The sequence below is a fragment of the Scyliorhinus canicula genome, chromosome 6, assembly GCF_902713615.1.
Source record: "Scyliorhinus canicula chromosome 6, sScyCan1.1, whole genome shotgun sequence".
Taxonomy (NCBI): Eukaryota; Metazoa; Chordata; class Chondrichthyes; order Carcharhiniformes; family Scyliorhinidae; genus Scyliorhinus; species Scyliorhinus canicula.
In genome coordinates this window covers 8061771-8084751 of record NC_052151.1, presented here as the reverse complement: position 1 = coordinate 8084751, position 22981 = coordinate 8061771, and the positions used below count along the sequence as shown (strand labels likewise).

The window sequence follows — 22981 nt, the reverse complement described above, 5'->3', positions numbered from 1 at the left end:
CAGGTGTGGCCTCATCAAGGCCCTGTATAATGGTAGCAATCCACCCTTGCTCCTGTACTCTGGTGCTGGTTTAGAACAGTAGGCTAAACAGCTGGCTTGTAATGCAGAAGAAAGCCAGCAACGTATGTTCAATTCCCGTACCGGCCTTCCTGAACAGGCGCTGGAATGTGGCGACTAGGCGCTTTTAACAGTAACTTCATTGAAGCCTACTTGTGACAATAAACAATTATTATTATTATTATTACTCAAATCCTCTCATTACGCAGGCAAACATGCCATTTTCCTTCTTTATCACCTGCTGTACCTGCATGCTTACCTTCAGTGATTGGTATATGAAGACAGCTGGGTGTCGTTACACATTCCCCTCTCCTAATTTATGGCCATTCAGAGAATATCTACCTTCTAATTTTTGCTACCAGAGTGAATAATTTCGCATTTCTCTAAATGATATTGCATCTGCCATTCATTTACCCACTCACTCAACTTGTCCGAATCACACTGAAGGATCTCTGCCTCCTCCTCACAGCTCACTCTCCCACCCAACTTTGTGTCATCTGCAAATTTGGAGATATTACATTTTGTTTTCTTATCTAAACCTCAGAATCCATTATTTCACACTCCATCTTGATGAAAACATCTACCGTATTATGGTCGCTCATCCCCAAGGGGTCTCGCACAACTAGATTTCCAATGATTCTGTTCTCATTTTACAGTACCCAGTCTAGGATGGCTCAACTCATTGGTCCAGAAAACCATCCCATATACACTCCAGGAATTCCTCCTCTACGGTATTGTACCTAATTTGATTTGCCCAATCTGTATGCAGATTAGAATTTCCCATAATTACAGATGTTCCTTTATCGGATGCATCACTAATCTGTTTAGTGCCATTACCAACAGCACCACTGCAGTTAGAGGGTCTATACACGACGCCCACTAATGTGTTTTTCCCCTTGGTGTTTCTCAGCTCTACCCATACAGATTCCACATTGTTGGAGCTAATATCCTTCCTGAATTTTCTATTTAACCAGAACTGCCACCCCACAGTATTTTCCATTTTGTCTGTCCTTCCTAAATACTGAATACCCTTGGACCTTCAGTTCCCATCCCTGGGCATGTCCAGACCCTTCAGCTATGTCTCTGTAATCCCGATTATGTCATACCTGTTTACATCTATTTGCATAATTAGTTAATCCCCTTTGTTGTGAATACTCGATGTATAAAGGCACAACGCCTTTGAGCTTGTCTTTTTAACGTTACTTGTCTCACTCCCAATATTTTTCACTTTGGCCCTGCTTGAATCTGCCCTTGGTTCCTCTGCCTATCACTTTTCTTATTCCCTTTTCGGTCTTTTGTTTTTGTCCTCCTCATTTGTAGGTTCCAATCCCCTGCCACTTAGTTTAAACCTTCCCCAACCACTCTAGCAAATACGCCCCCGAGGACATCAGTCCCGATCCTGCCCAGGTGTAACCCGTCCCATCCTGAAAATGAAATGAAAACGAGTAGGCTTCAATGAAGTTACTCTGAAAAGCCACTAGTCGCCACATTCCGGCGCCTGTTCAGGGAGGCTGTTATGGGAATTGAACCGTGCTGCTGGCCTGCCTTGGTCTGCTTTTAGCCAGCGATTTAGCCCAGTGTGCTAAACAGCCCCTCCCCTTCACACCATCCCTTCAGACACATATTCATCCGATATATCCTGCTATTTCTGCTGAATAGCATGTGGCACTGGTAGTAATCCTGAGATCAATACCTTTGACATTCAACTTCTCAACTTACTTCCGAACTCCTTGGGTGGGATTCTCCGCTGCGTGATTCTCCATTTTGCCGTCACCCGGGGGTTTCCCGACGCGTGGGGCTGCCCCACAATGGGAAACCCAATTGACTGGACAGCGTAATGAGTAATCCCGCCGACGGATTGGGGCATAAATGTGGCATGGCGGGGCGGAGAATCCAGACCCAATATTCTGCTTTCGGACCATATCACTTTTAAAAAGTATTTCATTGGTAGCGACGTGTACCATGACCACTGACTGTTCACCCTCCACCTCCAGAATGTCCTGCAACCGCTCCAGGATATCCTTGACCCTAGCACCATGGAGTCTTGTTTGCAGCCACAAAAGAGTAATAATCAAGTGGGCTGCTTGTTCTGGATGGTGTCAAGCTTCTTGAGTGTTATTGGAGCTGCACTCATCCAGGCAAGTGGAGAGTATCCCATGCCTCTCCTGACTTGTGCCTTGCAGACTTTGGGGAATCAGGAGGTGAAGTACAGGATTCCCTGCCTTTGATCTGTCCAGGTCGCCACAGTATTAATACGGCTAGTCCAGTTCAGTTTCTGATCAATGGTAACCTCGAGGATGTTGATTGTGAGGGATTCAACGATGGTAATGCCATTGAATTTCAAGAGACGATGGTTAGATTTTCACAGTAACTTAATTGCAGTGTTAATGTAAGCCTACTTGTGACAATAATGAAATATTATAGATCCTCTCTTACCTGGCATTTGTGTGGCGTGATTGCAACTTGCTACTTGTCAGGCAACGCCCGAATATTAGGGCTGGTTTAGCACAGGGCTAAATCGCTGGCTTTTAAAGTAGACCAAGGTAGGCCAGCAGCACGGTTCAATTCCCGTACCAGCCTCCCCGAACAGGCGCCGTAATGTGGCAACTAGGGCCTTTTCAGAGTAACTTCATTGAAGCCTACTTGTGACAATAAGCGATTTTCATTTCATTCATTTCATATTGTCTAGGTGTTGTTGCATTTGGAAATGGACAGCGTCATTATCTGACAAGTCACAAATGGTGCTGAACATTGTGCAGTCATCTACGAACATTCCCACTTCTGACCCGATGATAGAAGGGAGGTCATTGATGAAGCAGCTGAAGATGGTTGGGTCTAGGATACTACCCTTAAGAACTCCTGCAGTGATGTCCTGGAGCTGAGATGATTGACCTCCAACCACCATAACAATCTTCCTTTGTGCCAGGTATGATTTCAGTGGGGAGTTTCCACCCTGATTCTAATTGACTCCAGTTTAGCTCGGGCTCCTTGATGCTATACTCGATCAAATGCTACCTTGATGTCAAGGGTAGTCACTCTCACCTCACGTCTGACATTCAGCTCTTTTGTCCATGTTTGAACCAAGGCTGTAATGAGGACAGGAGCTGAGTGACCCTGACAGAACCCAAACTGGAAGCAGGCTATTGTTGAGTAGGTACCACTTGATAGCACTGATTCCTTCAATCACTTTACGGTGTACCCCTTCCTGAAAGCTTGGTGAGCACAAGGTGACATCCGTGCCATCTATTATGCCTTGGACCTGGGACATCCCAGTGATGGATGCCCAAGCAAACAGGACATCCATGAGTTCATGGATGCATCTGTCAGCTGGAGCTTTTGAGATGCCACACAAGCCATCACTCGAGCCCTGGAATGATCCTGCAGCATAGATGTTCAGGGCTGCGGTGACCTTGATGGCCACCAGGAACGGGTATCCTCCTCTTCCACATGATGCCAAGTCTGGAAGGTAATGGCACAGGTGCCGCACCGGTCCCTTGTTGAGGTGGATCCTCATGCGGCACACGCTGTCCATCCTTTGTTCGAAAGACCAGCGACCCTGTACACCTTGGGCCTTCGCGAGCCTCCTCTCGAGGTCACTCCCTGGTCTGATGGGATGCTGGGTCCTCAAGGTGTTCGGCAAGGCCCTGCACATGGACTACCCCCTCGAGTCTCTGTCGACGCTGCTGCCTATGCCGTCTTCGGCATCTGGCTGCCTAGCCTACCAGCATCACCACTAGAGTAAGTTCCACGGACTCCTAGATATTGCCATCTCTTGCAATACCTTTAAGGGATTTGTGTTTGTGTGAGACAGTGCAGCACGGTGTCGCAGTGGTTAGCACTGCTGTTTCACGGGGCCGAGGTCCCAGGTTCGATCCCGGCTCAGGGTCACTGTTCATGTTGAGTTTGCATCTTCTCCCATGTTTGTATGGGTTTCACCCCCACAACCCAAAGATGTGCAGGTTAGGTGGATTAGTCACACTAAATTGCTCCTTAATTGGAAAAAATGAATTTGGCACCTACATTTTTTAAAAAAGTGTGCGTGTGAGACGAACAACCGGCTGTGTCTTCCACCCTGGGATCCTTCATGTCCCCGAACGTGCCTCCCCTCAAATCTCCCATCTGACATGTTCTGCCCACACACCTGACAACCAGACCCTGTACCCCAGACAACCGCACATAACGTTACCTGGACTGGGTGCACAGTCCCACCTCTGGTCGCGAAGCTGTTCCCGGTGCTGGGGCACAGCCCCTGGGTGTTCGGATGTTGGTTGCTGCGTCAGAGGTGTTGCCTCCCGCAGTGTTCAGACACAGTGCCCAGTGCGATTGGGATGCTGGCTAATAAATTTGACTTGTTACTTGGCACATCTAGCCACTTGGATCCACTTGGGATGTGTGAAGTTCTCATTTAGATACGACTACCAAGTCCCAGTTAACCATAGACTTCAGCCACATGGCCTGAGGCGTCTATAATCAGTGGGAGTTATGGGTGGTCGGTGAGGCAGCCAGGCAGGGGCTCAGGTTGCCTCCCGTATCAGGACCACACAGTCCAGAGGTTGGCATGACGGACCCATGAGTGCTAAAACACCCGTCTCCACCCCCCTCCCCACAAGCCTAGCCCAGGACATGGGCGACCAATCCCCCTGCTCCGCAACCCCCACTTTCCCAGTGGCATGCCATGCCAACCAAGGCTGCCCCCCCTCTTCGCCCAGTGGCTCCCCCACTCACCACCGAGCACAGGGCAACAATCCAAGTGCCCCGGACACTTTGCCTGTGAGCAAACATGGCTACTCAACTCCTCGGGTCCTCACAGCAGCCCTCCCACCAGCTTCATGGTTTTAAAAAGGAGTACTAATCAGCAACCGTTTGACCACTTGCTGGGGAAGCGGTTAGATCACAGTTGGCTGTTGGATAAGCGGTCTGAGTATGGTGCACCCATAAGGGTTTTAAGACAACCCACCAAATTCAGTAAAACCCCCCAACCCCCAACACCCCAGTGGTGTCCCCTGTCCTAAACACGGAATACCCACTGCCAAACACACCCATGGGAATGATGGAAATGAGGCTATGACAGGTGAGGACCTTGAGATGATTGTTATCATGAAGGAGATAGTGATGGGCAAGCTAATTGGGCTAAAGGTAGACAAGTCTCCTGGCCCTGATTCAATGCATCCGAGTGCTAAAAGAGATGGCTAGGGAAATTGCAAATGCACTCGTGATAATTTACCAAAATCCACTAGACTCTGGGGTGGTCCCAGCAGATTGGAAATTAGCAAACGTGACACCACTGTTTAAAAAAGGAGGTAGGCAGAGAGCGGGTAATTATAGGCCAGTGAGCTTGAAATGAAATGAAAATGAAAATCGCTTATTGTCACGAGTAGGCTTCAATGAAGTTACTGTGAAAAGCCCCTAGTCGCCACATTCCGGCGCCTGTCCGGGGAGGCTAGTACGGGAATCGAACCGTGCTGCTGGCCTGCTTGGTCTGCTTTACAAGCCAGCGATTTAGCCCGGTGAGCTAAACTAGCCCCTCCCCTTAACTTCGGTAGTAGGGAAGATGCTGGAATCTATCATCAAGGAAGAAATAGCGAGGCATCTGGATGGAAATTGTCCCATTGGGCAGACGCAGCATGGGTTCACAAAGGACAGGTCATGCATAACTAATTTAGTGGAATTTTTTGAGGCCATTACCAGTGCGGTAGATAACGGGGAGCCAATGGATGTGGTATTTCAAGATTTCCAGAAATCTTTTGATAAGGTGCCACACAAAAGGTCGCTGCATAAGATAAAGATGCATGGCATTAAGGGTAAAGTAGTAGCATGGATAGAGGATTGGTTAATTAATAGAAAGCAAACAATGGGGATTAATGGGTGTTGCTCTGGTTGGCAATCAGTAGCTAGTAGTGTCCCTCAGTGTTGGACCCACAATTGTTCTCAATATACATCGATGATTTGGAGTTGGGGACCAAGGGCAATGTGTCTAAGTTTGCAGACGACACTAAGATGAGTGGTCAAGAAAAAAGTGCAGAGGATACCAGAAGTCTGCGGAGGGATTTGGATAGGTTAAGTGAATGGGCTAGTGTCTGGCAAATAGAATACAATGTTGACAAATGTGAGGTTATCCATTTTGGTAGGAATAACAGCAAAAGGGATTATTATTTAAATGATGAAATATTAAAACATGCAGCTGTGCAGAGAGACCTGGGTGTGCTAGTGCATGAGTCACAAATGTTGGTTTACAGGTGCAACAGGTGATTAAGAAGGCAAATGGAATTTTGTCCTTCATTGCTGGAGGGATGGAGTTTAAGACTAGGGATTTAGGCCCACCAATCCATGGGCGGGCCTGTACTGTGGGGGCACACTATTCTTCCGGACCGGCGGCTGTACCGGTCCACCATTGCCGGTGCGGAGACGAACCCCTCTGCTCATGCGCTGGGATGACGCCAACACACGCTGGCGTTCCCGCGCATGCCCCAACTCCCTTTGGCACCGGTTGGCATGGCACCAAGCCCCTTCCCTGCCGGCCAGCGCGACGCAACCACTCCGGGTCCGGCGTAGCCCCTGAAGGTGCGGAGGATTCCGCACCTTTGGGGTAGCCCGAAGCCCGAGTGGTTCACGCCACTCCTCAGCGCCGGGACCCCCCGCCCCACCGGGATAGGGGAGAATCCTCCCCATGTGTTTGCATCTCCACCCTCCCCTAATGTCTGATCCTCCCCCGAACTCCACAAGTGTCCAACCTAGCCCAGCCTCCCCCGATATCCAACACTGCACCTCCATCCTGACATTGAAATATAGAAATTAGAAGCAGGAGGAGGCCATTCGACCCTTCGAGCCTGCTCTGCAATTCATTATGATTACGGCTGATCATCAAGTTGAATACCCTGATCCCTTTATTCCCAAGAGCTGTATCTAATTCCTTCTTGAAATTACACAACATTTAGCATCAGCTCTTTCTGTGGTAGCAAATTCCACAGATTCATCAACCTCTGGGTGAAGAAATTTCTCTGCACCTCAGTTCTAAAAGGTTTACCCCTTATCCTCAAACTATGACCTCTAGTTCTGGACTCCCCCACCATCGGGAACATTATTTCTGAATCTATCCTGTCTAATCCTATTAGAATTTTGTAAGTTTCTATGAGATCACCTGTTCTAAATTCCAATGAATATAATCCTAACCGATTTAGTCTCTCCTCATCTGACAGTCCCGCCATCCCAGGAATTAGCCTGGTTATTCTTCACTGCACTCCCTCCATAGCAAGATCATCTTTCCTCAGATAAGGACACCAAAACTGCACACAATACACCAGGTGTGGCCTCACCAAGGCCCTATATAATTGCAGTAAAACATCTCTATTGCTATACTCAATTCCTCTTACCATGAACAACATATCAATCAACATACCATTTGCCTTCTTTACTGTCTGCTGTACCTGCGCGTTTACTTTCAGCGATTGATGCATGAGGGCACCAAGGTCTCGCTGTGTATCCACCCATTCAAATAATAATCTGCCTTCCTATCTTTTGGTTTCCGAAGCGGATAACCTCACATTTATCCACATTATACTGCATCTGCCGTGCATTTGCTCACTCACTCAGCTTGTCCAAATCCTATTGAAGCACCTCTGCATCCTCCTCACAGCTCACCCTCCCACTCAACTTTGTATCATCTGCACATTTGGAGATAATACATTTTGCTCCCTCATCCAAATCATTCATATATAATGTGATCAGTTGGGGTCCTAGCACAGATCCCTGCATACCTCACTAGTGACTGCCTGCCATTTATTCCAACTTTTTGCGTCCTGTCTGCTAACTAGCTTTCTATCCATCTCAAGACACTACCCACAATCACTATTAATCTGCTATGTGAGACCTTGTCGAAAGTCTTCTGAAAGTCTAAATAAACCACATCCACCGGTTCTCCTTGCTCAACTCTACCAGTTACATTTTCAAAGAATTCCAATAGATTTGTCAAGCATGATTTTCCTTTCGTAAATCCATGCTGACTTTGTCTGACTACACCATTGCTTTCCAAATGCTGTGTTATGAAATCCTTGATAATGGACTCCAGCAAGTCCCTTCAATTATGTTAGGCTCACTGGTCTATAGTTCCCTGTTTTCTCGCTACCTCCCTTTTTGAATATCGGCGTTATGTTCACTACCCTGCAACCTTGAGGAACCATTCCAAAGAATTTTGGAAAATGACCACCAATGGATCTACTCATTTTAGTGCCTCTTCCTGACGTACTCCGGGATGAAGACCTCTGACACCTGAGGCTCCATCCAACCTACCTCCACCACACTCTGCCCCATCCAGTTTGGCTCTATTTTTTTGAGTCAACAGTATAATCTTTCCATTTTAAAATTCGTAAAACAGCATTGAAAAGCAAGTGTCTTTTAAGATGACACTGCAACTCAAGTTCACCCTCTCAGGCAAATGTGGAGCACAGGTAAGTGCACTTAAAAGTCCTGAAAGTCATAACAACATAAGAATGAAGAGCAGGAGGAAACCATCTGGCCCCTTGAGCCTGTGCTGCCATTCAATAAGATCATGATGTGGAGATCCCGGCATTGAACTGGGTGAGCAATAAGATCATACCCGACCTGTGTGTGGAGTCAGCTCCACTTGCCCGCTCACCATAAGCCTTAATTCCTTCACCGTTCAAAAATCTATCTATCTGTGCCTTGCAAACATTCAACAAGGTAGCCTCAACTGGTTCACTGGGCAGGAATCTAAAGATTAACAACACAGTTCTAATTCTGCTTCCCCTTATTTTGAGGCTATTCCCCCTCGTTCTAGTTTTACTGCCAGTGGAAACAATCTCCCTGCTTCTATCTTAGCTAATCCCTTCATAATTTTATATGTTTCCACAAGATACCCCTCATTCTTCTAAATTCCAATGAGTATAGTCTCAGTCTACTCAGTCTCTCCTCATAACCTAATCCTTTCAACTCTGGAATCAACCCAGTGAATCTCCTCTGCAACCGCTCCAATGCCAGTACATCCTTTCTCAAATAAGGAGACCAAAACTGTACACAGTCCTCCAGGTATGGCCTCACCAGCACCCTATACAGCTGTAACATAACGTCCCTGCTTTTAAACTCCGTCTCTCTAGCAATGAAGGACAAAGAACGAAAGAATGAAGAATGCCAACAGTTCCATCCCCTGACCGCATTTTGGGACATCAGACCATAAGACGGTGCTCCTTCTCCCTGCATATAAGCAGAAACTCAAGCGGGAGAACCAGCTAAGAAGGTTGTGCAGTGCTGGTCCTCGGAAACAGAAGAGCTCCTACGTGACTGCTTAGAGACAGTGGACTGGTCCATATTTAAGAACTCAGTGACCAACTTAAATGAGTCTGCCACCACCATCACAGACTTCATCAGCAAATGTGTGGATGACAGCATGCCAAAGGAAGCAGTATGTACGTTCCCCAACGGGAAACCATGGCTCAATCGCGAGATTGGCCACTACTGAAAGACAGGTCTGAGGCGTTCAAGTCAGGCGACCCTGACCTATGCAAGAAATAAAGGTACGACCTCCGGAAAGCCATCCGAGATGCCAAGAGAGAATATCAAACCAAGCTAGAGTCACAGACAGACACTTGGCGGTTGTGGCAAGGACTAAACAACATAACGGGCTTCAAAGCGAAGCCGATCATTATATCCGGCAACAGCGCACCCCTCGGCGATGAACTCAATGCATTCTATGCTCAGTCCAAGCAGGAAACCAACAATCCGCTGTTGAGTGCCCCAGCAGCCCATAACTCACCCATACCCACCATCATAGCTTCCGAAGTCAGATCGGCCTTCCTGAAAGTGAACCCTCGGAAGGCGACAGGCCCGGACGGGATCCCTGGTCATGCACTCAGAGCCTGCGTGGTCTAGCTGGCAGAAATGTTCGCAGATATCTTTAACCTGTCCCTGCTCCACTCTGAGGTCCCCACCTGGTTCAAGAAGACCACCATCATACCGATGCCAAAGAAGAACCAGGCAACGCGCCTCAATGACTACCATCCGGTGGCCTTGACCTCAGTCGTAATTAACTGCTTTGAGAGGTTGGTCATGAAGTGTATCACCTCCATACTCCCAGAACGCTTTGATCCACTGCAATTCGCTTACCGCCGCAACCGGTCCACAGCAAACGCTATTTCCCTGGCCCTACACTCATACCTAGAGCATCTCGACAACAAGGACTCCTCTTTATTTACTACAGCTCCGCCTTCAACACCATAATCCCAGCCAAGCTCATATCAAAGCTCCAAAACCTAGGACTTGGCTCCTCACTCTGCAACTGGATCCTCGACTTTCTGATCCACAGACCACAACCACAATCAGTAAGAATAAACAACATCACCAGCTCCACAATAGTCCTCAATACTGGGACCCCGCAAGGCTGCATGCTTAGCCCCCTACTCTACTTCCTGTATGTACACGACTGCGTGGCAAAATTTGGTTCCAACCCCATCTGCAAATTTGCTGACGATATGACCATAGTGGGCCGGATCTCGAATAACGACAAGTCAGAATACAAGAGGGAGATAGAGAACCTAGTGGAGTGGTGCAGCGACAACAATCTCTCCCTCAATGCCAGCAAAACTAAAGAGCTGGTCATTGACTTCAGGAAGCAAAGTACTGCACACACCCCTGTCAACATCAACGGAGCCGAGGTGGAGATGGTTAGCAGTTTCAAATTCCTTGGGGTGCACATCTCAAAAATCTGTCCTGGTCCATCCACGTCGACGCTATCACCAAGAAAGCACAATAGCGCCTATACTTCCTCAGGAAACTAAGGAAATACGGCATGTTCACATTAACCCTTACCAACTTTTACAGATGCGCCATAGAAAGCATTCTATCTGGCTGCACCACAGCCTGGTATGGCAACTGCTCGGCCCAGAACCGTAAGAAACTTCAGAGAGTCGTGGACACAGCCCAGTCCATCACACGAACCTGCCTCCCATCCATTGACCCCCATCTACACCTCCCTCTGCCTGGGGAAAGCGGGCAGCATAATCCAGGACCCCTCCCACCCAACTTCCTTACTCTTCTAACTTCTTCCATCAGGCAGGAGATATACAAGTCTGAGAACACACACAAACAGACTCAAATACAGCTTCTTCTCTGCTGTTACCAGACTCCTGAATGACCCTCTTATGGACTGACCTCATTAACACTGCACCCTGTATGCTTCAACCGATGCTGGTGTTACAGAGTTAAATTGTGTGCCTTGTGTTGCCCTATTATGTATTTTCTTTTATTTCCTTTTCTTTCCATGTACTAAATGAACTGTTGAGCTGCTCTCAGAAAAATACTTATCACAGTACCTCTGTACACGTGACAATAAACAAATCCAATCCAAATTCAATTTGCCTTCTTAATTACTTTCTGCACCTGCAAACCAACCTTTTGCAATTCATGATCAAGGACACCCAGGTCCCTCTGCACAGCAGTGTGCTGCAATTTTTTACCATTTAAATAATAGTCCATTTTGCTGTTATTCCTACTAAAATGGGTGATCTCACATTTACCAATATTGTACTCGTGAGCCATTACTTTCCGATACAATGCTCCCTGCCCTGCGAGGGTTAAAGTTTCCCCACGAGTGAAATATAGTGTAAACATTTCGATGATTTAATTTAAAGTCATCGTTCTTACCTTATGCACGAACATTATCTCTCCCGCATAGTGCTGGATAATCCGTTCAACTATAACTTCAATTTCTGACTCAAGGGTTGGTATGTTCAAATTCTGAAATCTAGTACAACAAATTTAACACATAAAGATGCAATCTAATATTTACTATCATAAGTCTCAAACACAATTGCTTCACAATGACTAGTTACTCTTGGTTTTCACTGGGAATAAATGTCTAGAATTAGAATTCTTTTGCAAATTGAGGGATGATAATGGTGAACAACAATTGTTTGGATTACAATCTATTATTGCGGTCAGTGATAAAGCAGAGATGTGCCGCTAACTATGTTTAAAAGTAAAAGTAAAACGAAGTTGCTGTCGTCCCAAATGACCACAGGTTGTTTTTCCCTTCGAAGCATCACAAACTATCTGTCCAGCCAACTGAGCTAAACCAGCCTCAAGTAAGTTCTCTTTGGTAGCCTCTTCAGTAACAGCGGCAACTTGCTCTCCATGGCAGAGCAAATACAGGGTGAGATGACTATGGAGAGGCCTCTTAGGTACAATTCCAGTGAATCTGTGCTTCTGTTAACATCATGTGCTGAAAGCACACCCCTTGGTGGTCTGTCTTCAGCTCAGTAAAAGTGTTAATCACTTCATTTTTTTCACCCATATTAATTTTTAGCTGCCCTCACCCTTTGTTCTTCTCCCACATCAACGAAACTGAGGAACCAGAGTGTTGGGTTGAGGAAGGAGTGGGTGCATAATGGGAGGTTATGTTGACATTCCTGCTAATTTGAAGGGAGCTAATTGAAGGGCATTACTGGACATACTAAAAGCAGCTTTATATGTATCATGAAAATATAGAGGTAAGTACTGGGCAATCAGCCATAATCTATAGGAACGCGGTTTCCGGCAATATCAGCAGCAAAGGCTGCACTGGCTGGCTTTCATGCAATTCCAGATTAAGTTGATTCAGTCCCCAGAAATTATGGTTCCCTTACAGTCCTCAATAACAGCAACAACTAACATTGCGGCACTTGTCTTAGTATATTTCTATTTCTACCGACGATGCATGACAATATTCATCAAACACAATGGTCTATTGATACATTGCATGTACCCTCAATCTCCATTCTCCTTATGGTTTGAAAAAAATCATGTACTTCATGGTTCCACCAGGATTGTACTTCATGGTTCCACCTGGACACCACAGCGGGATTCTCCGAACCCCTGCCGGGTTGGAGAATCACTGGGGGGCAGCGTGAGTCCCACCCCCGCCGTCCGCCGAATTCTCCAGAATCGGAGATTTGGTGGGGGCGAGAATCGCACCACGCCGGTCGGCGGCCGCTCACTGCGGCCCCCCGGCGATTCTCCGACCCGCGATAGGCCGAAGTCCGGCTGGTTTTTTGTCAGATTAGACTAGGTCCCTTACCGGCGGGACCTGGTCGTGCGGGCAGGGTCCTGGGGAGGGCGCGGGGCGATCTTGCCCCCACGGTGGACTGGTCCACGATCGGGGCCCACCGATCCACGGGCAGGCCTGTGCCATGTGGGCACTCTTTTCCTATGCGTCAGCCGTGTCACCCTCCGCGATGGCCGACGCCTAGGTGAACACACTCCCACGCACGCGCGGACTCACGCCGGCCGGCCGAGTCCCTTCAGCCCCAATGGAGTGGCGCCAAAGGCCTTCCACGCCAGCCGTCAGGGCGCAAACCAGTCTGCCGCCGGCCTAGCCCCTGAAGGTATGGAGGATTCTGCACCTCTGGGGCGGGCCGACGCCGGAGTGGTTCACGCCACTCTGTCCCACCGGGACCCCCCGCCTCGCCGGGTACGGGGGAATCTCGCCCCACATGTCACAGGAATGAAATCATTGAAACAATTGCCTCAATTTCAATCTCACCAACCTCTGCCATTTCTGGACAGGATATGGCCATAAGGGCTGTTATATTACACTTTGTGGTAATATGTCATTACTCTTTGCCTCATATTCCAGAATAATATGATGGTGTGATGATCAAGAAATCACCAATTTAATAGAAGTAGAATTTTTTTTTAAATTTAGGTACCCAGTTCATTTTTTCCAATTAATGGGCAATTTAGCGTGTTCAATCCACCTATCTGGCACATCTTTTGGGTTGTGGGGGCGAAACCCATGCAAACACAGGGAGAATGTGCAAACTCCACACGGAGAGTGATCTAGAGCCGGGATCAAACCTGGGACCTCGGCGTTGTGAGACTGCAGTGCTACCACTGCGCCACCATGCTGCCCTGCACCAATCATTAACTTTTTTTTTTTTTAAATCATTTTTATTGAGAAATCTTGATTTTATACAACATTGACGCACCTTAGTAAAATACCGAAAATAACAATAATATTAACAATCATATACATTTGCCCCATCCCCATGAACAACCCAGCATTTTAACAACAATGCATATTAACACACTATAAAGTTACAGAATAAACACTACAATAATGCACCCCCCCACCCCCCGGGTTGCTGCTGCTATTGACCCAGTTACCTATCTCTGAGCCAGGAAGTCCAAAAAAGGCTGCCATCGTTTATAGAACCCTTGTATTGATCCTCTCAGGGCAAATTTGACCTTTTCCAATTTTATAAATCCCGCCATGTCACTGATCCAGGTTTCCACACTTGGGGGCCTTGCATCCTTCCATTGTAACAGAATCCTTCGACGGGCTACTAGGGACGCAAAGGCCAGGACACCGGCCTCTTTCGCCTCCTGCACTCCCGGCTCTACCGCAACTCCAAAAATCGCGAGTCCCCACCCTGGTTTGACCCTGGATCCAACCACCCTCGACACCGTCCCCGCCACCCCCTTCCAGAATTCTTCCAGTGCTGGGCATGCCCAGAACATATGGGCGTGGTTCGCAGGACTCCCCGAACATCTGGTGCACCTGTCCTCACCCCCGAAGAACCTACTCATCCTAGTCCCGGACATGTGGGCCCGGTGCAGCACCTTAAATTGGATGAGACTAAGCCTCGCACATGAGGAGGAAGAGTTGACTCTCTCCAAGGCATCCGCCCAAGTCCCGTCCTCTATCTGCTCCCCGAGTTCCTCCTCCCATTTAGCCTTCAGCTCCTCCACTGCCAACTCCTTCACCTCCTGCATTACCTTATAGATGTCAGACACCTTCCCCTCTCCTACCCACACCCCCGAAAGCACTCTGTCCATCGCCCCCTTCGAGGGCAGCAAAGGGAATCCCTCTACCTGTCGCCTAGCAAACGCCTTTACCTGCAGGTATCTGAACATGTTCCCCTGGGGAAGGCCAAATTTATCTTCCAGTTCCCCCAGGCCCGCAAACCTCCCGCCAATAAACAGGTCCCTCAATTTGCTGATGCCCGCCCTTTGCCACCCCCTGGGTCCCCCATCCGTGTTCCCCGGGATGAACCGATGGTTGCCACCCAGTGGAGCCTCCATCGAGCCCCCTGTTTCCCCCCGATGCCGTCTCCATTGTTCCCAGATTCTTAGGGTCGCCGCCACCACCGGGCTCGTGGTAAACCTCTTAGGGGAGAGCGGCAATGGTGCCGTTACCATGGCACCCAGGCTCGGACCTCTACATGACGCCATCTCCATTCTTTTCCACGCCGCCCCTCCCCCCTCCATCACCCATTTACGCACCATTGACACATTGGCTGCCCAATAGTACCCCAGAAGGTTGGGCAGTGCCAGCCCACCTCCATCCCTTCCTCGCTCCAGGAACACCCTCCTCACTCTCGGAGTCCCATGTGCCCACACAAAACTCAGAATACTGCTAGTCACTCTCCTAAAGAAGGCCCTGGGGATAAATATGGGCAGGCACTGAAAAAGGAACAAGAACCTCGGAAGCACTGTCATTTTGACGGACTGCACCGTCCCCGCCAACGACAATGGCAGCATGTCCCACCTCCTGAACTCCTCCTCCATCTGATCTACCAGCCTGGTAAAGTTATGCTTGTGGAGAGTGCCCCAGTCCCTGGCCACTTGCACCCCCAGGTACCTAAAGCTCTCCCCTGCCCGCCTAAGCGGGAGCCTACCAATTCCTTCCTCCTGGTCTCCAGGGTGCACCACAAACACCTCGCTCTTGCCTAAGTTTAATTTATAACCTGAGAAGGTCCCAAACTCGGCTAGTAACTCCATCACTCCCGGCATCCCTCCCACCGGGTCCGCCACATACAGTAACAGGTCGTCGGCATACAACGACACCCTATGTTCCTCTCCACCTCGCACCAAGCCTCTCCACCTCTCTGAATCTCTCAATGCCATCGCCAGCGGCTCGATTGCCAGTGCAAACAACAAGGGGGACAAGGGGCAACCCTGCCTGGTCCCTCGGTAAAGCCGGAAGTACTCCGACCTCCTCCTATTCGTAGCCACGCACGCCATCGGGGCCTCATATAACAGCCTTACCCATCTAATGAACCCTTCACCAAATCCAAACCTCCCCAACACCTCCCATAGGTACCCCCACTCCACTCTATCGAAGGCCTTCTCCGCATCCAGTGCCACCACTATCTCTGCCTCCCCCTCAATCGCCGGCATCATAATGACATTCAGCAATCTCCGCACATTCGTGTTCAGCTGCCTTCCCTTTACAAAACCTGTCTGCTCCTCGTGCACAACCCCTGGCACACAGTCCTCTATCCTGGTGGCCAGGATTTTTGCCAGCACCTTAGCGTCCACGTTGAGGAGAGATATGGGCCTGTATGAACCACACTGCTGGGGGTCCTTGTCCTTCTTTAAAATTAACGAGATCAGCGCCCGTGACATCGTCGGGGGCAAAGTCCCCCCCTCCCACGCTTCATTGAGTGTTCGCACCAGCAAGGGGCCCACTAGATCCACAAACTTTTTATAAAATTCCACCGGGAACCCATCCGGCCCCGGTGCCTTCCCTGACTGCATCTGCCCGATCCCCTTAACTAGCTCCTCCAGCTCAATCGGCGCACCCAACCCCTCCACCTTCTCCTCCTGCACCTTCGGGAAAGAAAGCCCGTCAAGGAACCTCTCCATTCCCCTCCTCTCCCCCGTTGGCTCTGACCGGTACAGTTCCCCGTAAAAATCCTTGAAGACCTCATTCACCTCTACCCCCTTCCGCACCACATTCCCACTCTTATCTCTCACTCCAGCAATCTCCTTAGCCGCATCCCGCTTACGCAGCTGATGAGCCAGCATCCTACTCGCCTTTTCACCATGTTCGTACACTGCCCCTTGTGCCTTCCTCCAGTGTGCCTCCGCCTTTCTAGTGGTCAGCAAATCAAATTTAGCCTGCAGGCTGCGCCTCTCCCCCAACAGTCCCTCCTCTGGTGCCTCTGCATACCTCCTGTCCACCTCCAGCATCTTTCCCACCAGTCTATCCCTCTCACTCCTCTCGCTCCTCTCCCTGTGTGCCCGGATGGATATCAGCTCCCCACGAATTACTGCCTTCAGGGCTTCCCAGACCATCCCCACCTGAACCTCCCCCGTATCATTCACCTCAAGGTACCCCTCAATACTTGCCCGGACCCTCCTACACACCTCCTCCTCCGCCAACAACCCCACATCCAACCGCCACAACGGACGTTGGTCTCGCACCTCTCCCATCTCCAACTCTATCCAATGCGGAGCGTGGTCGGAGATTGCAATGGCCGAATACTCGGCCTCCTCCACTCTCGGAATCAGTCCCCTACTCACCACGAAGAAATCTATCCGAGAGTAGACCCTATGTACGTGGGAGAAGAAAGAGTACTCGCGTGCCCTCGGCCTTACAAACCTCCATGGATCCACCCCACCCATCTGGTCCATAAACCCTCTCAGTACCTTGGCCGCCGCCGGCCTCCTACCCGTCCTAGAGCTGGACCGATCCAGTGAAGGATCCAACACCGTATTAAAGTCCCCCCCTATGATCAGACCTCCCGCCTCCAGATCCGGGATCCGTCCCAACATACGCCTCATAAAGCTCGCATCGTCCCAATTTGGGGCATACACACTAGCCAGTACCACCTTCTCTCCTTGTAGCCTGCCCCTAACCATCACAAACCTACCCCCCTTATCCGCCACCACCTCCGATGCCTCAAACAACACATTTTTCCCCACCAGAATCGTCACTCCCCGGTTCCTCACATCCAACCCCGAGTGGAAAACCTGCCCCACCCATCCCTTCCTCAGGCGGACCTGGTCCGCCACCCTCAGGTGGGTCTCCTGAAGCATTGCCACATCCGCCTTTAGCCCCTTCAGGTGAGCCAGTACCCTCGACCGCTTCACCGGCCCATTCAACCCTCTCACATTCCAGGTGACCAACCGGATCAGAGGGCGTCCCGCCCCCCTCCCCCGTCGGCTAGCCATAGCCCGTTGACTGCCCGCCCCAGGCCAGCACCCCCTGCTCGACCCCGTCCCCATAGCGACAACCCCTCACCTCTGTCCCCCCAGCCCCCACCAGCTCCTTCTTGACCCTACCAGCAGCAACCCGGTATTCCCCTTTCCCCCCCTCCCTTCCCCCCCAGGCTAGGAACCCTCCCAGCCGCGAACCGTCCTCCATTGTACTTCCGTGGGTCAGCTAACTTCTGCTGACTCCCGCCAATAGCCCGACCCCTCCCGAAGTGGGATCATCCCCCAATCTATCCCTCCTCCTGGCACCGCTCCAGCGCGGGGAAGAACCAGTTAAGGCCCCGCCTCCCCCGTCACCATCTCCACCCCCCAGCCCCGCAGCACGGGAAACCAGAGGAAAGCCCGCGCTTTTGCACTGCCCCACCACACCCTTCTGACGCAGCTCCCAAATATCAGCCCCACTCCATACCCCCACTCCGGCATAGAATACAACATACCCCCCGACCCTCCCCTCAAGATACACAGCCCAGACAATGTCCCACAGCACAAAAACAAAAACATAGCAGAACAACCCCTCCGTAAATAACCATATCAAAATTGCAAAAGTACTAAAACAAGAAGAAAACAACAGAAGAAAAAGAGAACACAGCAACAGCAGAATCCAGCACTAATATCTTACAGCCGACCTCGCAACCCCTAACCCCTAGTTCAAGTCCAGTTTCTCCGTCCGCACGAAGGCCCACGCCTCCTCCGGGGAATCGAAATAATGGTGCCGGTCCAAATAAGTTACCCACAGGCGCGCGGGCGGCAACATTCCGAAGTTTATCTTTTTTCTATAAAGCACCTCTTTCGTCCGATTAAATCCGGACCGCCGCTTAGCCACCTCCGCACTCCAGTCCTGGTAGATCCGCACTACCCCATTCTCCCAATTGCTGCTCTTCACCTTCTTGGCCCAGCGCAGCACGCACTCCCGATCACTGAACTGGTGGAACCTCACCAGCACCGCACGCGGGGGTTCATCTTCCTTGGGCCTCCTGGCCAGCACCCTGTGCGCTCCCTCCAGCTCCAAGGGCAGATGGAGAGATCCGGCCCCCACTAGCGAATTCAGCATTACAGCCACATAGGCTGTCAGGTCCGATCCCTCCAGCCCCTCTGCAAGGCCCAAGATCCGCAGGTTTTTCCGCCTCATGCGGTGATCCAGCTCCTCAAAGCGTTCCTGCCACTTCTTGTGGAGTGCTTCGTGCCCCTCCACCTTACTCACGAGGACCACGGCCTCCTCCTCTCGTTCAATGGCCTGCGTCTGCAACTTCATGATGGCAGCACCCTGGGTGGACTGAATCTCTGACAGCCTTCTGTTTGTTTCCTGCAGAGAGCTCAGTACTTCATCCTTGAATTCTTTAAAGCAGCGCAGGAGATCAGTTTGTTGTTCCTGGGCCCAGAGTCTCCATTCCTCTGGAGCTCTGTCGGTGGCCATCTTGGATCCCTTCCCCCGTTTTTTCTGAGGAGCTGCTGCTGTTTTTTCCCCCTTTCCACTCTGAGTTCGAGTCATGGACTGCAGGGAAAGTCGTTCAGCACACCTTCCCCCACCGGGAGACGTCGAAAAATTTCCGTTTTGGGCTCTCAAAAGAGCCGAAAAATCTCTTTAAAACGGGAGCTCCCAAATGTGTGGCTTACTGATCCATCACAGCCACCGGAAGTCCACCAATCATTAACTTGAAGCAAAATTGATTTATTGAATAACGATTAAATTAAATTGAGGTCGCACACACTCTACTGAGCAGTAACAATTAATAGAGTAAGACTGAGTGTGTTAAACTATATTCTATGATTAAGCATTAACTAATGAATGCCACGTGCTAATTCTCTCTAACCTAAACTAGTCCTTGAGTTGTGATCTCCTCTGCTATCACTACCCAAGATTCCCAGAGCCTTGATATTTATACTGAGAACTGGTGGTGCCCTCTAGAACATAAGAACTAGGAGCAGGAGTAGGCCATATGGCCCCTTGAGCCAGCTCCGCCATTCAATGAGATCATGGCTGATCTTTTGTGGACTCAGCTCCACTTTCCGGCCCGAACACCATAACCTTTAATCCCTTTATTCTTCAAAAAACTATCTAGCTTTATCTTAAAAACATTTAATGAAGGAGCCTCAACTGCTTCACTGGGCAAGGAATTCCATAGATTCACAACTCTTTGATTGAAGAAGATCCTCCTAAACTCAGTCCTAAATCTACTTCCCCTTAGTTTAAGGCTATGCCCCCTAGTTCTGCTTTCACCCACCAGTGGAAACAACCTGCCCGCATCTATCCTATCTATTCCCTTCATAATTTTATATATTTCTATAAGATACCCCCCGCATCCTTCTAAATTCCAATTAGTACAATCCCAGTCTACTCAACCTCTCCTCGTAATCAAACCCCCTCAGCTCTGGGATTAACCTAGTGAATCTCCTCTGCACACCCTCCAGTGCCAGTACGTCCTTTCTCAGCTAAGGAGACCAAAACTGAACACAATACTCCAGGAATGGCCTCACTAACACCTTATACAATTGCAGCAGAACTTTCCTAGTCTTAAACTAAATCTCTCTAGCAATGAAGGACAAAATTCCATTTGCTTTCTTAATCACCTGTAAACCAATGTTTTGCGACTCATGCACGAGCACACCCAGGTCTCTCTGCACAGCAGCATTTTTTAATATTTTATCATTTAAATAATAATCCCTTTTGCTGTTATTCCTACCAAAATGGATAACCTCACATTTGTCAACATTGTATTCCATCTGCCAGACACTAACCCATTCACTTAACCTATCCAAATCCCTCTGCAGACTTCTGGTATCCTCTGCACTTTTTGCTTTACCACTCATCTTAGTGTCATCTGCAAACTTGGACACATTACCCTTGGTCCCCAACTCCAAATCATCTATGTAAATTGTGAACAATTGTGGGCCCAACACTGATCCCTGAGGGACACCACTAGCTACTGATTGCCAACCAGAGAAACACCCATTAATCCCCCCTCTTTGCTTTCTATTAATTTACCAATCCTCTATCCATGCCCACTACTTTACCCTTAATGCCATGCATCTTTATCTCATGCAGCAACCTTTTGTGTGGCACCTTGTCAAAGGCTTTCTGGAAATCCAGATATACCACATCCATTGGCTCCCCATTGTAACCACTCTGGTAATGTCCTCAAAGTATTCCACTAAATTAGTTAGGCACGACCTGCCCTTTATGAACCCATGCTGCATCTGGGCTAGGGTTTGTATTACACTGTCATGTAATAATTAACCCTTTGGTGTTATGCCTATATACATATCATTACAAGGGCTTCTAAGTAAAATTCGAAAGTCAAGATCAATGACATAATTGGTAACTTAACTTAACCTTAATTGCAGATTTGATGAGGTCAACAACAAATTAGGGTATGAGAACTGAATGAGAACATAATCTTTCCTGACATGCTTTCACTCTTGAAACCAGTGGGAAGCTCCTTTCTACATTGGGATTATATGGATGTAGCATTGCTTTAGTAACAAATATGATGTTCGTCCAATAAGATTAGCTTGGGTAACTGTCTGTGCGGAGTCTGCACATTTTCCCCATGTCTGCGTGGGTTTCCTCCAGGTGCTCTGGTTTCCTCCCACAAGTCCCGAAAGATGTGCTGTTAGGTAATTTGGACATTCTGAATTTTCCCTCCGTGTACCTGAACAGGCGCCGGAGTGTGACGACTGGGGGATTTTCACAGTAACTTCATTGTAGTGTTAATGTAAGCCTACTTGTGACAATAAAGATTATCATTATTATAATAGAACACTGACATGTGTGGCGGGCTAGGGCTTAACAACTTCAAAGTATGTTGTGAAGTCCACCTGACCTACAACTGTTTATTGATTTTGGTTGTGATGAGCACAAGAGTCTGCCTTTCAGGTGTTATTCAACTAAGTTCTTTGGCGCTTTTAATCAAAAAACAAGCTTTATTCCATGAATTTAGTTAACATTTGTATCAACACACACAGTAAGATTTTTTTTTAAACTACAAACTTACAGACCCCACACAGCTACAGTAATCTATGTATAACCCTTCTGAATTCCCCTTTAACTGTTCCAATTCAATAACAAAATCCAAGTAAAACCAGAAACCCATTTTCAAAGGTGTGGCCCAGCACACAGCTGCATTCTTACTGGTATAAGACTTGTTAGTGATACTCTGTTCCCCTTTTCAAACTGCAGGTTTGAATTCCTTCCAGAAAGCAATTATCTCTTTTAAGTTATCAAGCAGCCTGGAAACAGCTTTTAAAATGAAGATAGAAAGACATTTATTTAAACCTGTGCAGTTCAAAACCAGTCTAAACCCAAAGCTAAAGTAAAACTCACAGAGCCACAGTTCAGCTCCACCCATACAATGAAATCACTGAAGCCATGTGACAAGACAAAAACATTCCTTGAAGGGACACTCCCATGACACATGACAATGATCATTAAATCAAATGTTTCAAGCTAACGATGGAAAAGGACAGTCCAGAGTAATGAAAAATAACTGTGGGAACACCAACTTCAATGCAATAAGAGCATATCTGAGCCAAATAAATAGACTGTCAGGAAAATACTTACCTGAATAGGCTATCTAAAAGAAGAGATAATTTGGGCGCAATCAAGGTATATTCCCTCAAAAGGGAAAGGGAGGGTAAACAAATGAGATAGAAATTAAGACAAAGAAGAAGTGTCCTTTATTAAAATTAATTTTACAGGTTGTCGACATCGCTGGCGAGGCCAGCATTTATTGCTCATCTGCAATTGCTCTTCAGAAGGTAGTAGAGCACTGCCTTCTTGAACCGCTGCAGTTCCTGTGGTGGAGGTACATGTACAGTGCTGTTAGGGTGTAGAGTAGAAACTACAATTGAAAGAAACCTGAACACAAATGGTTCAGTGGAGGGGTGAAAAAGCAAATAAGAGAAGCAGAGAGTGTGAATAGAGACAGGCAGTTCCCAT

General features: G+C 48.6%; 1 protein-coding gene across 1 annotated transcript in view; it reads right to left on the bottom strand.

Moving 5' to 3' along the window:
* Window positions 1-22981, bottom strand: part of LOC119966923 (dynein heavy chain 8, axonemal-like) — a 1786259-nt gene that overhangs the window by 1330192 nt on the left and 433086 nt on the right. Inside the window, exon 15 of the mRNA XM_038798881.1 lies at window positions 11710-11809. Coding sequence (XP_038654809.1) covers window positions 11710-11809 — 100 coding nt within the window. The remainder of the gene's footprint in view (window positions 1-11709; window positions 11810-22981) is intronic.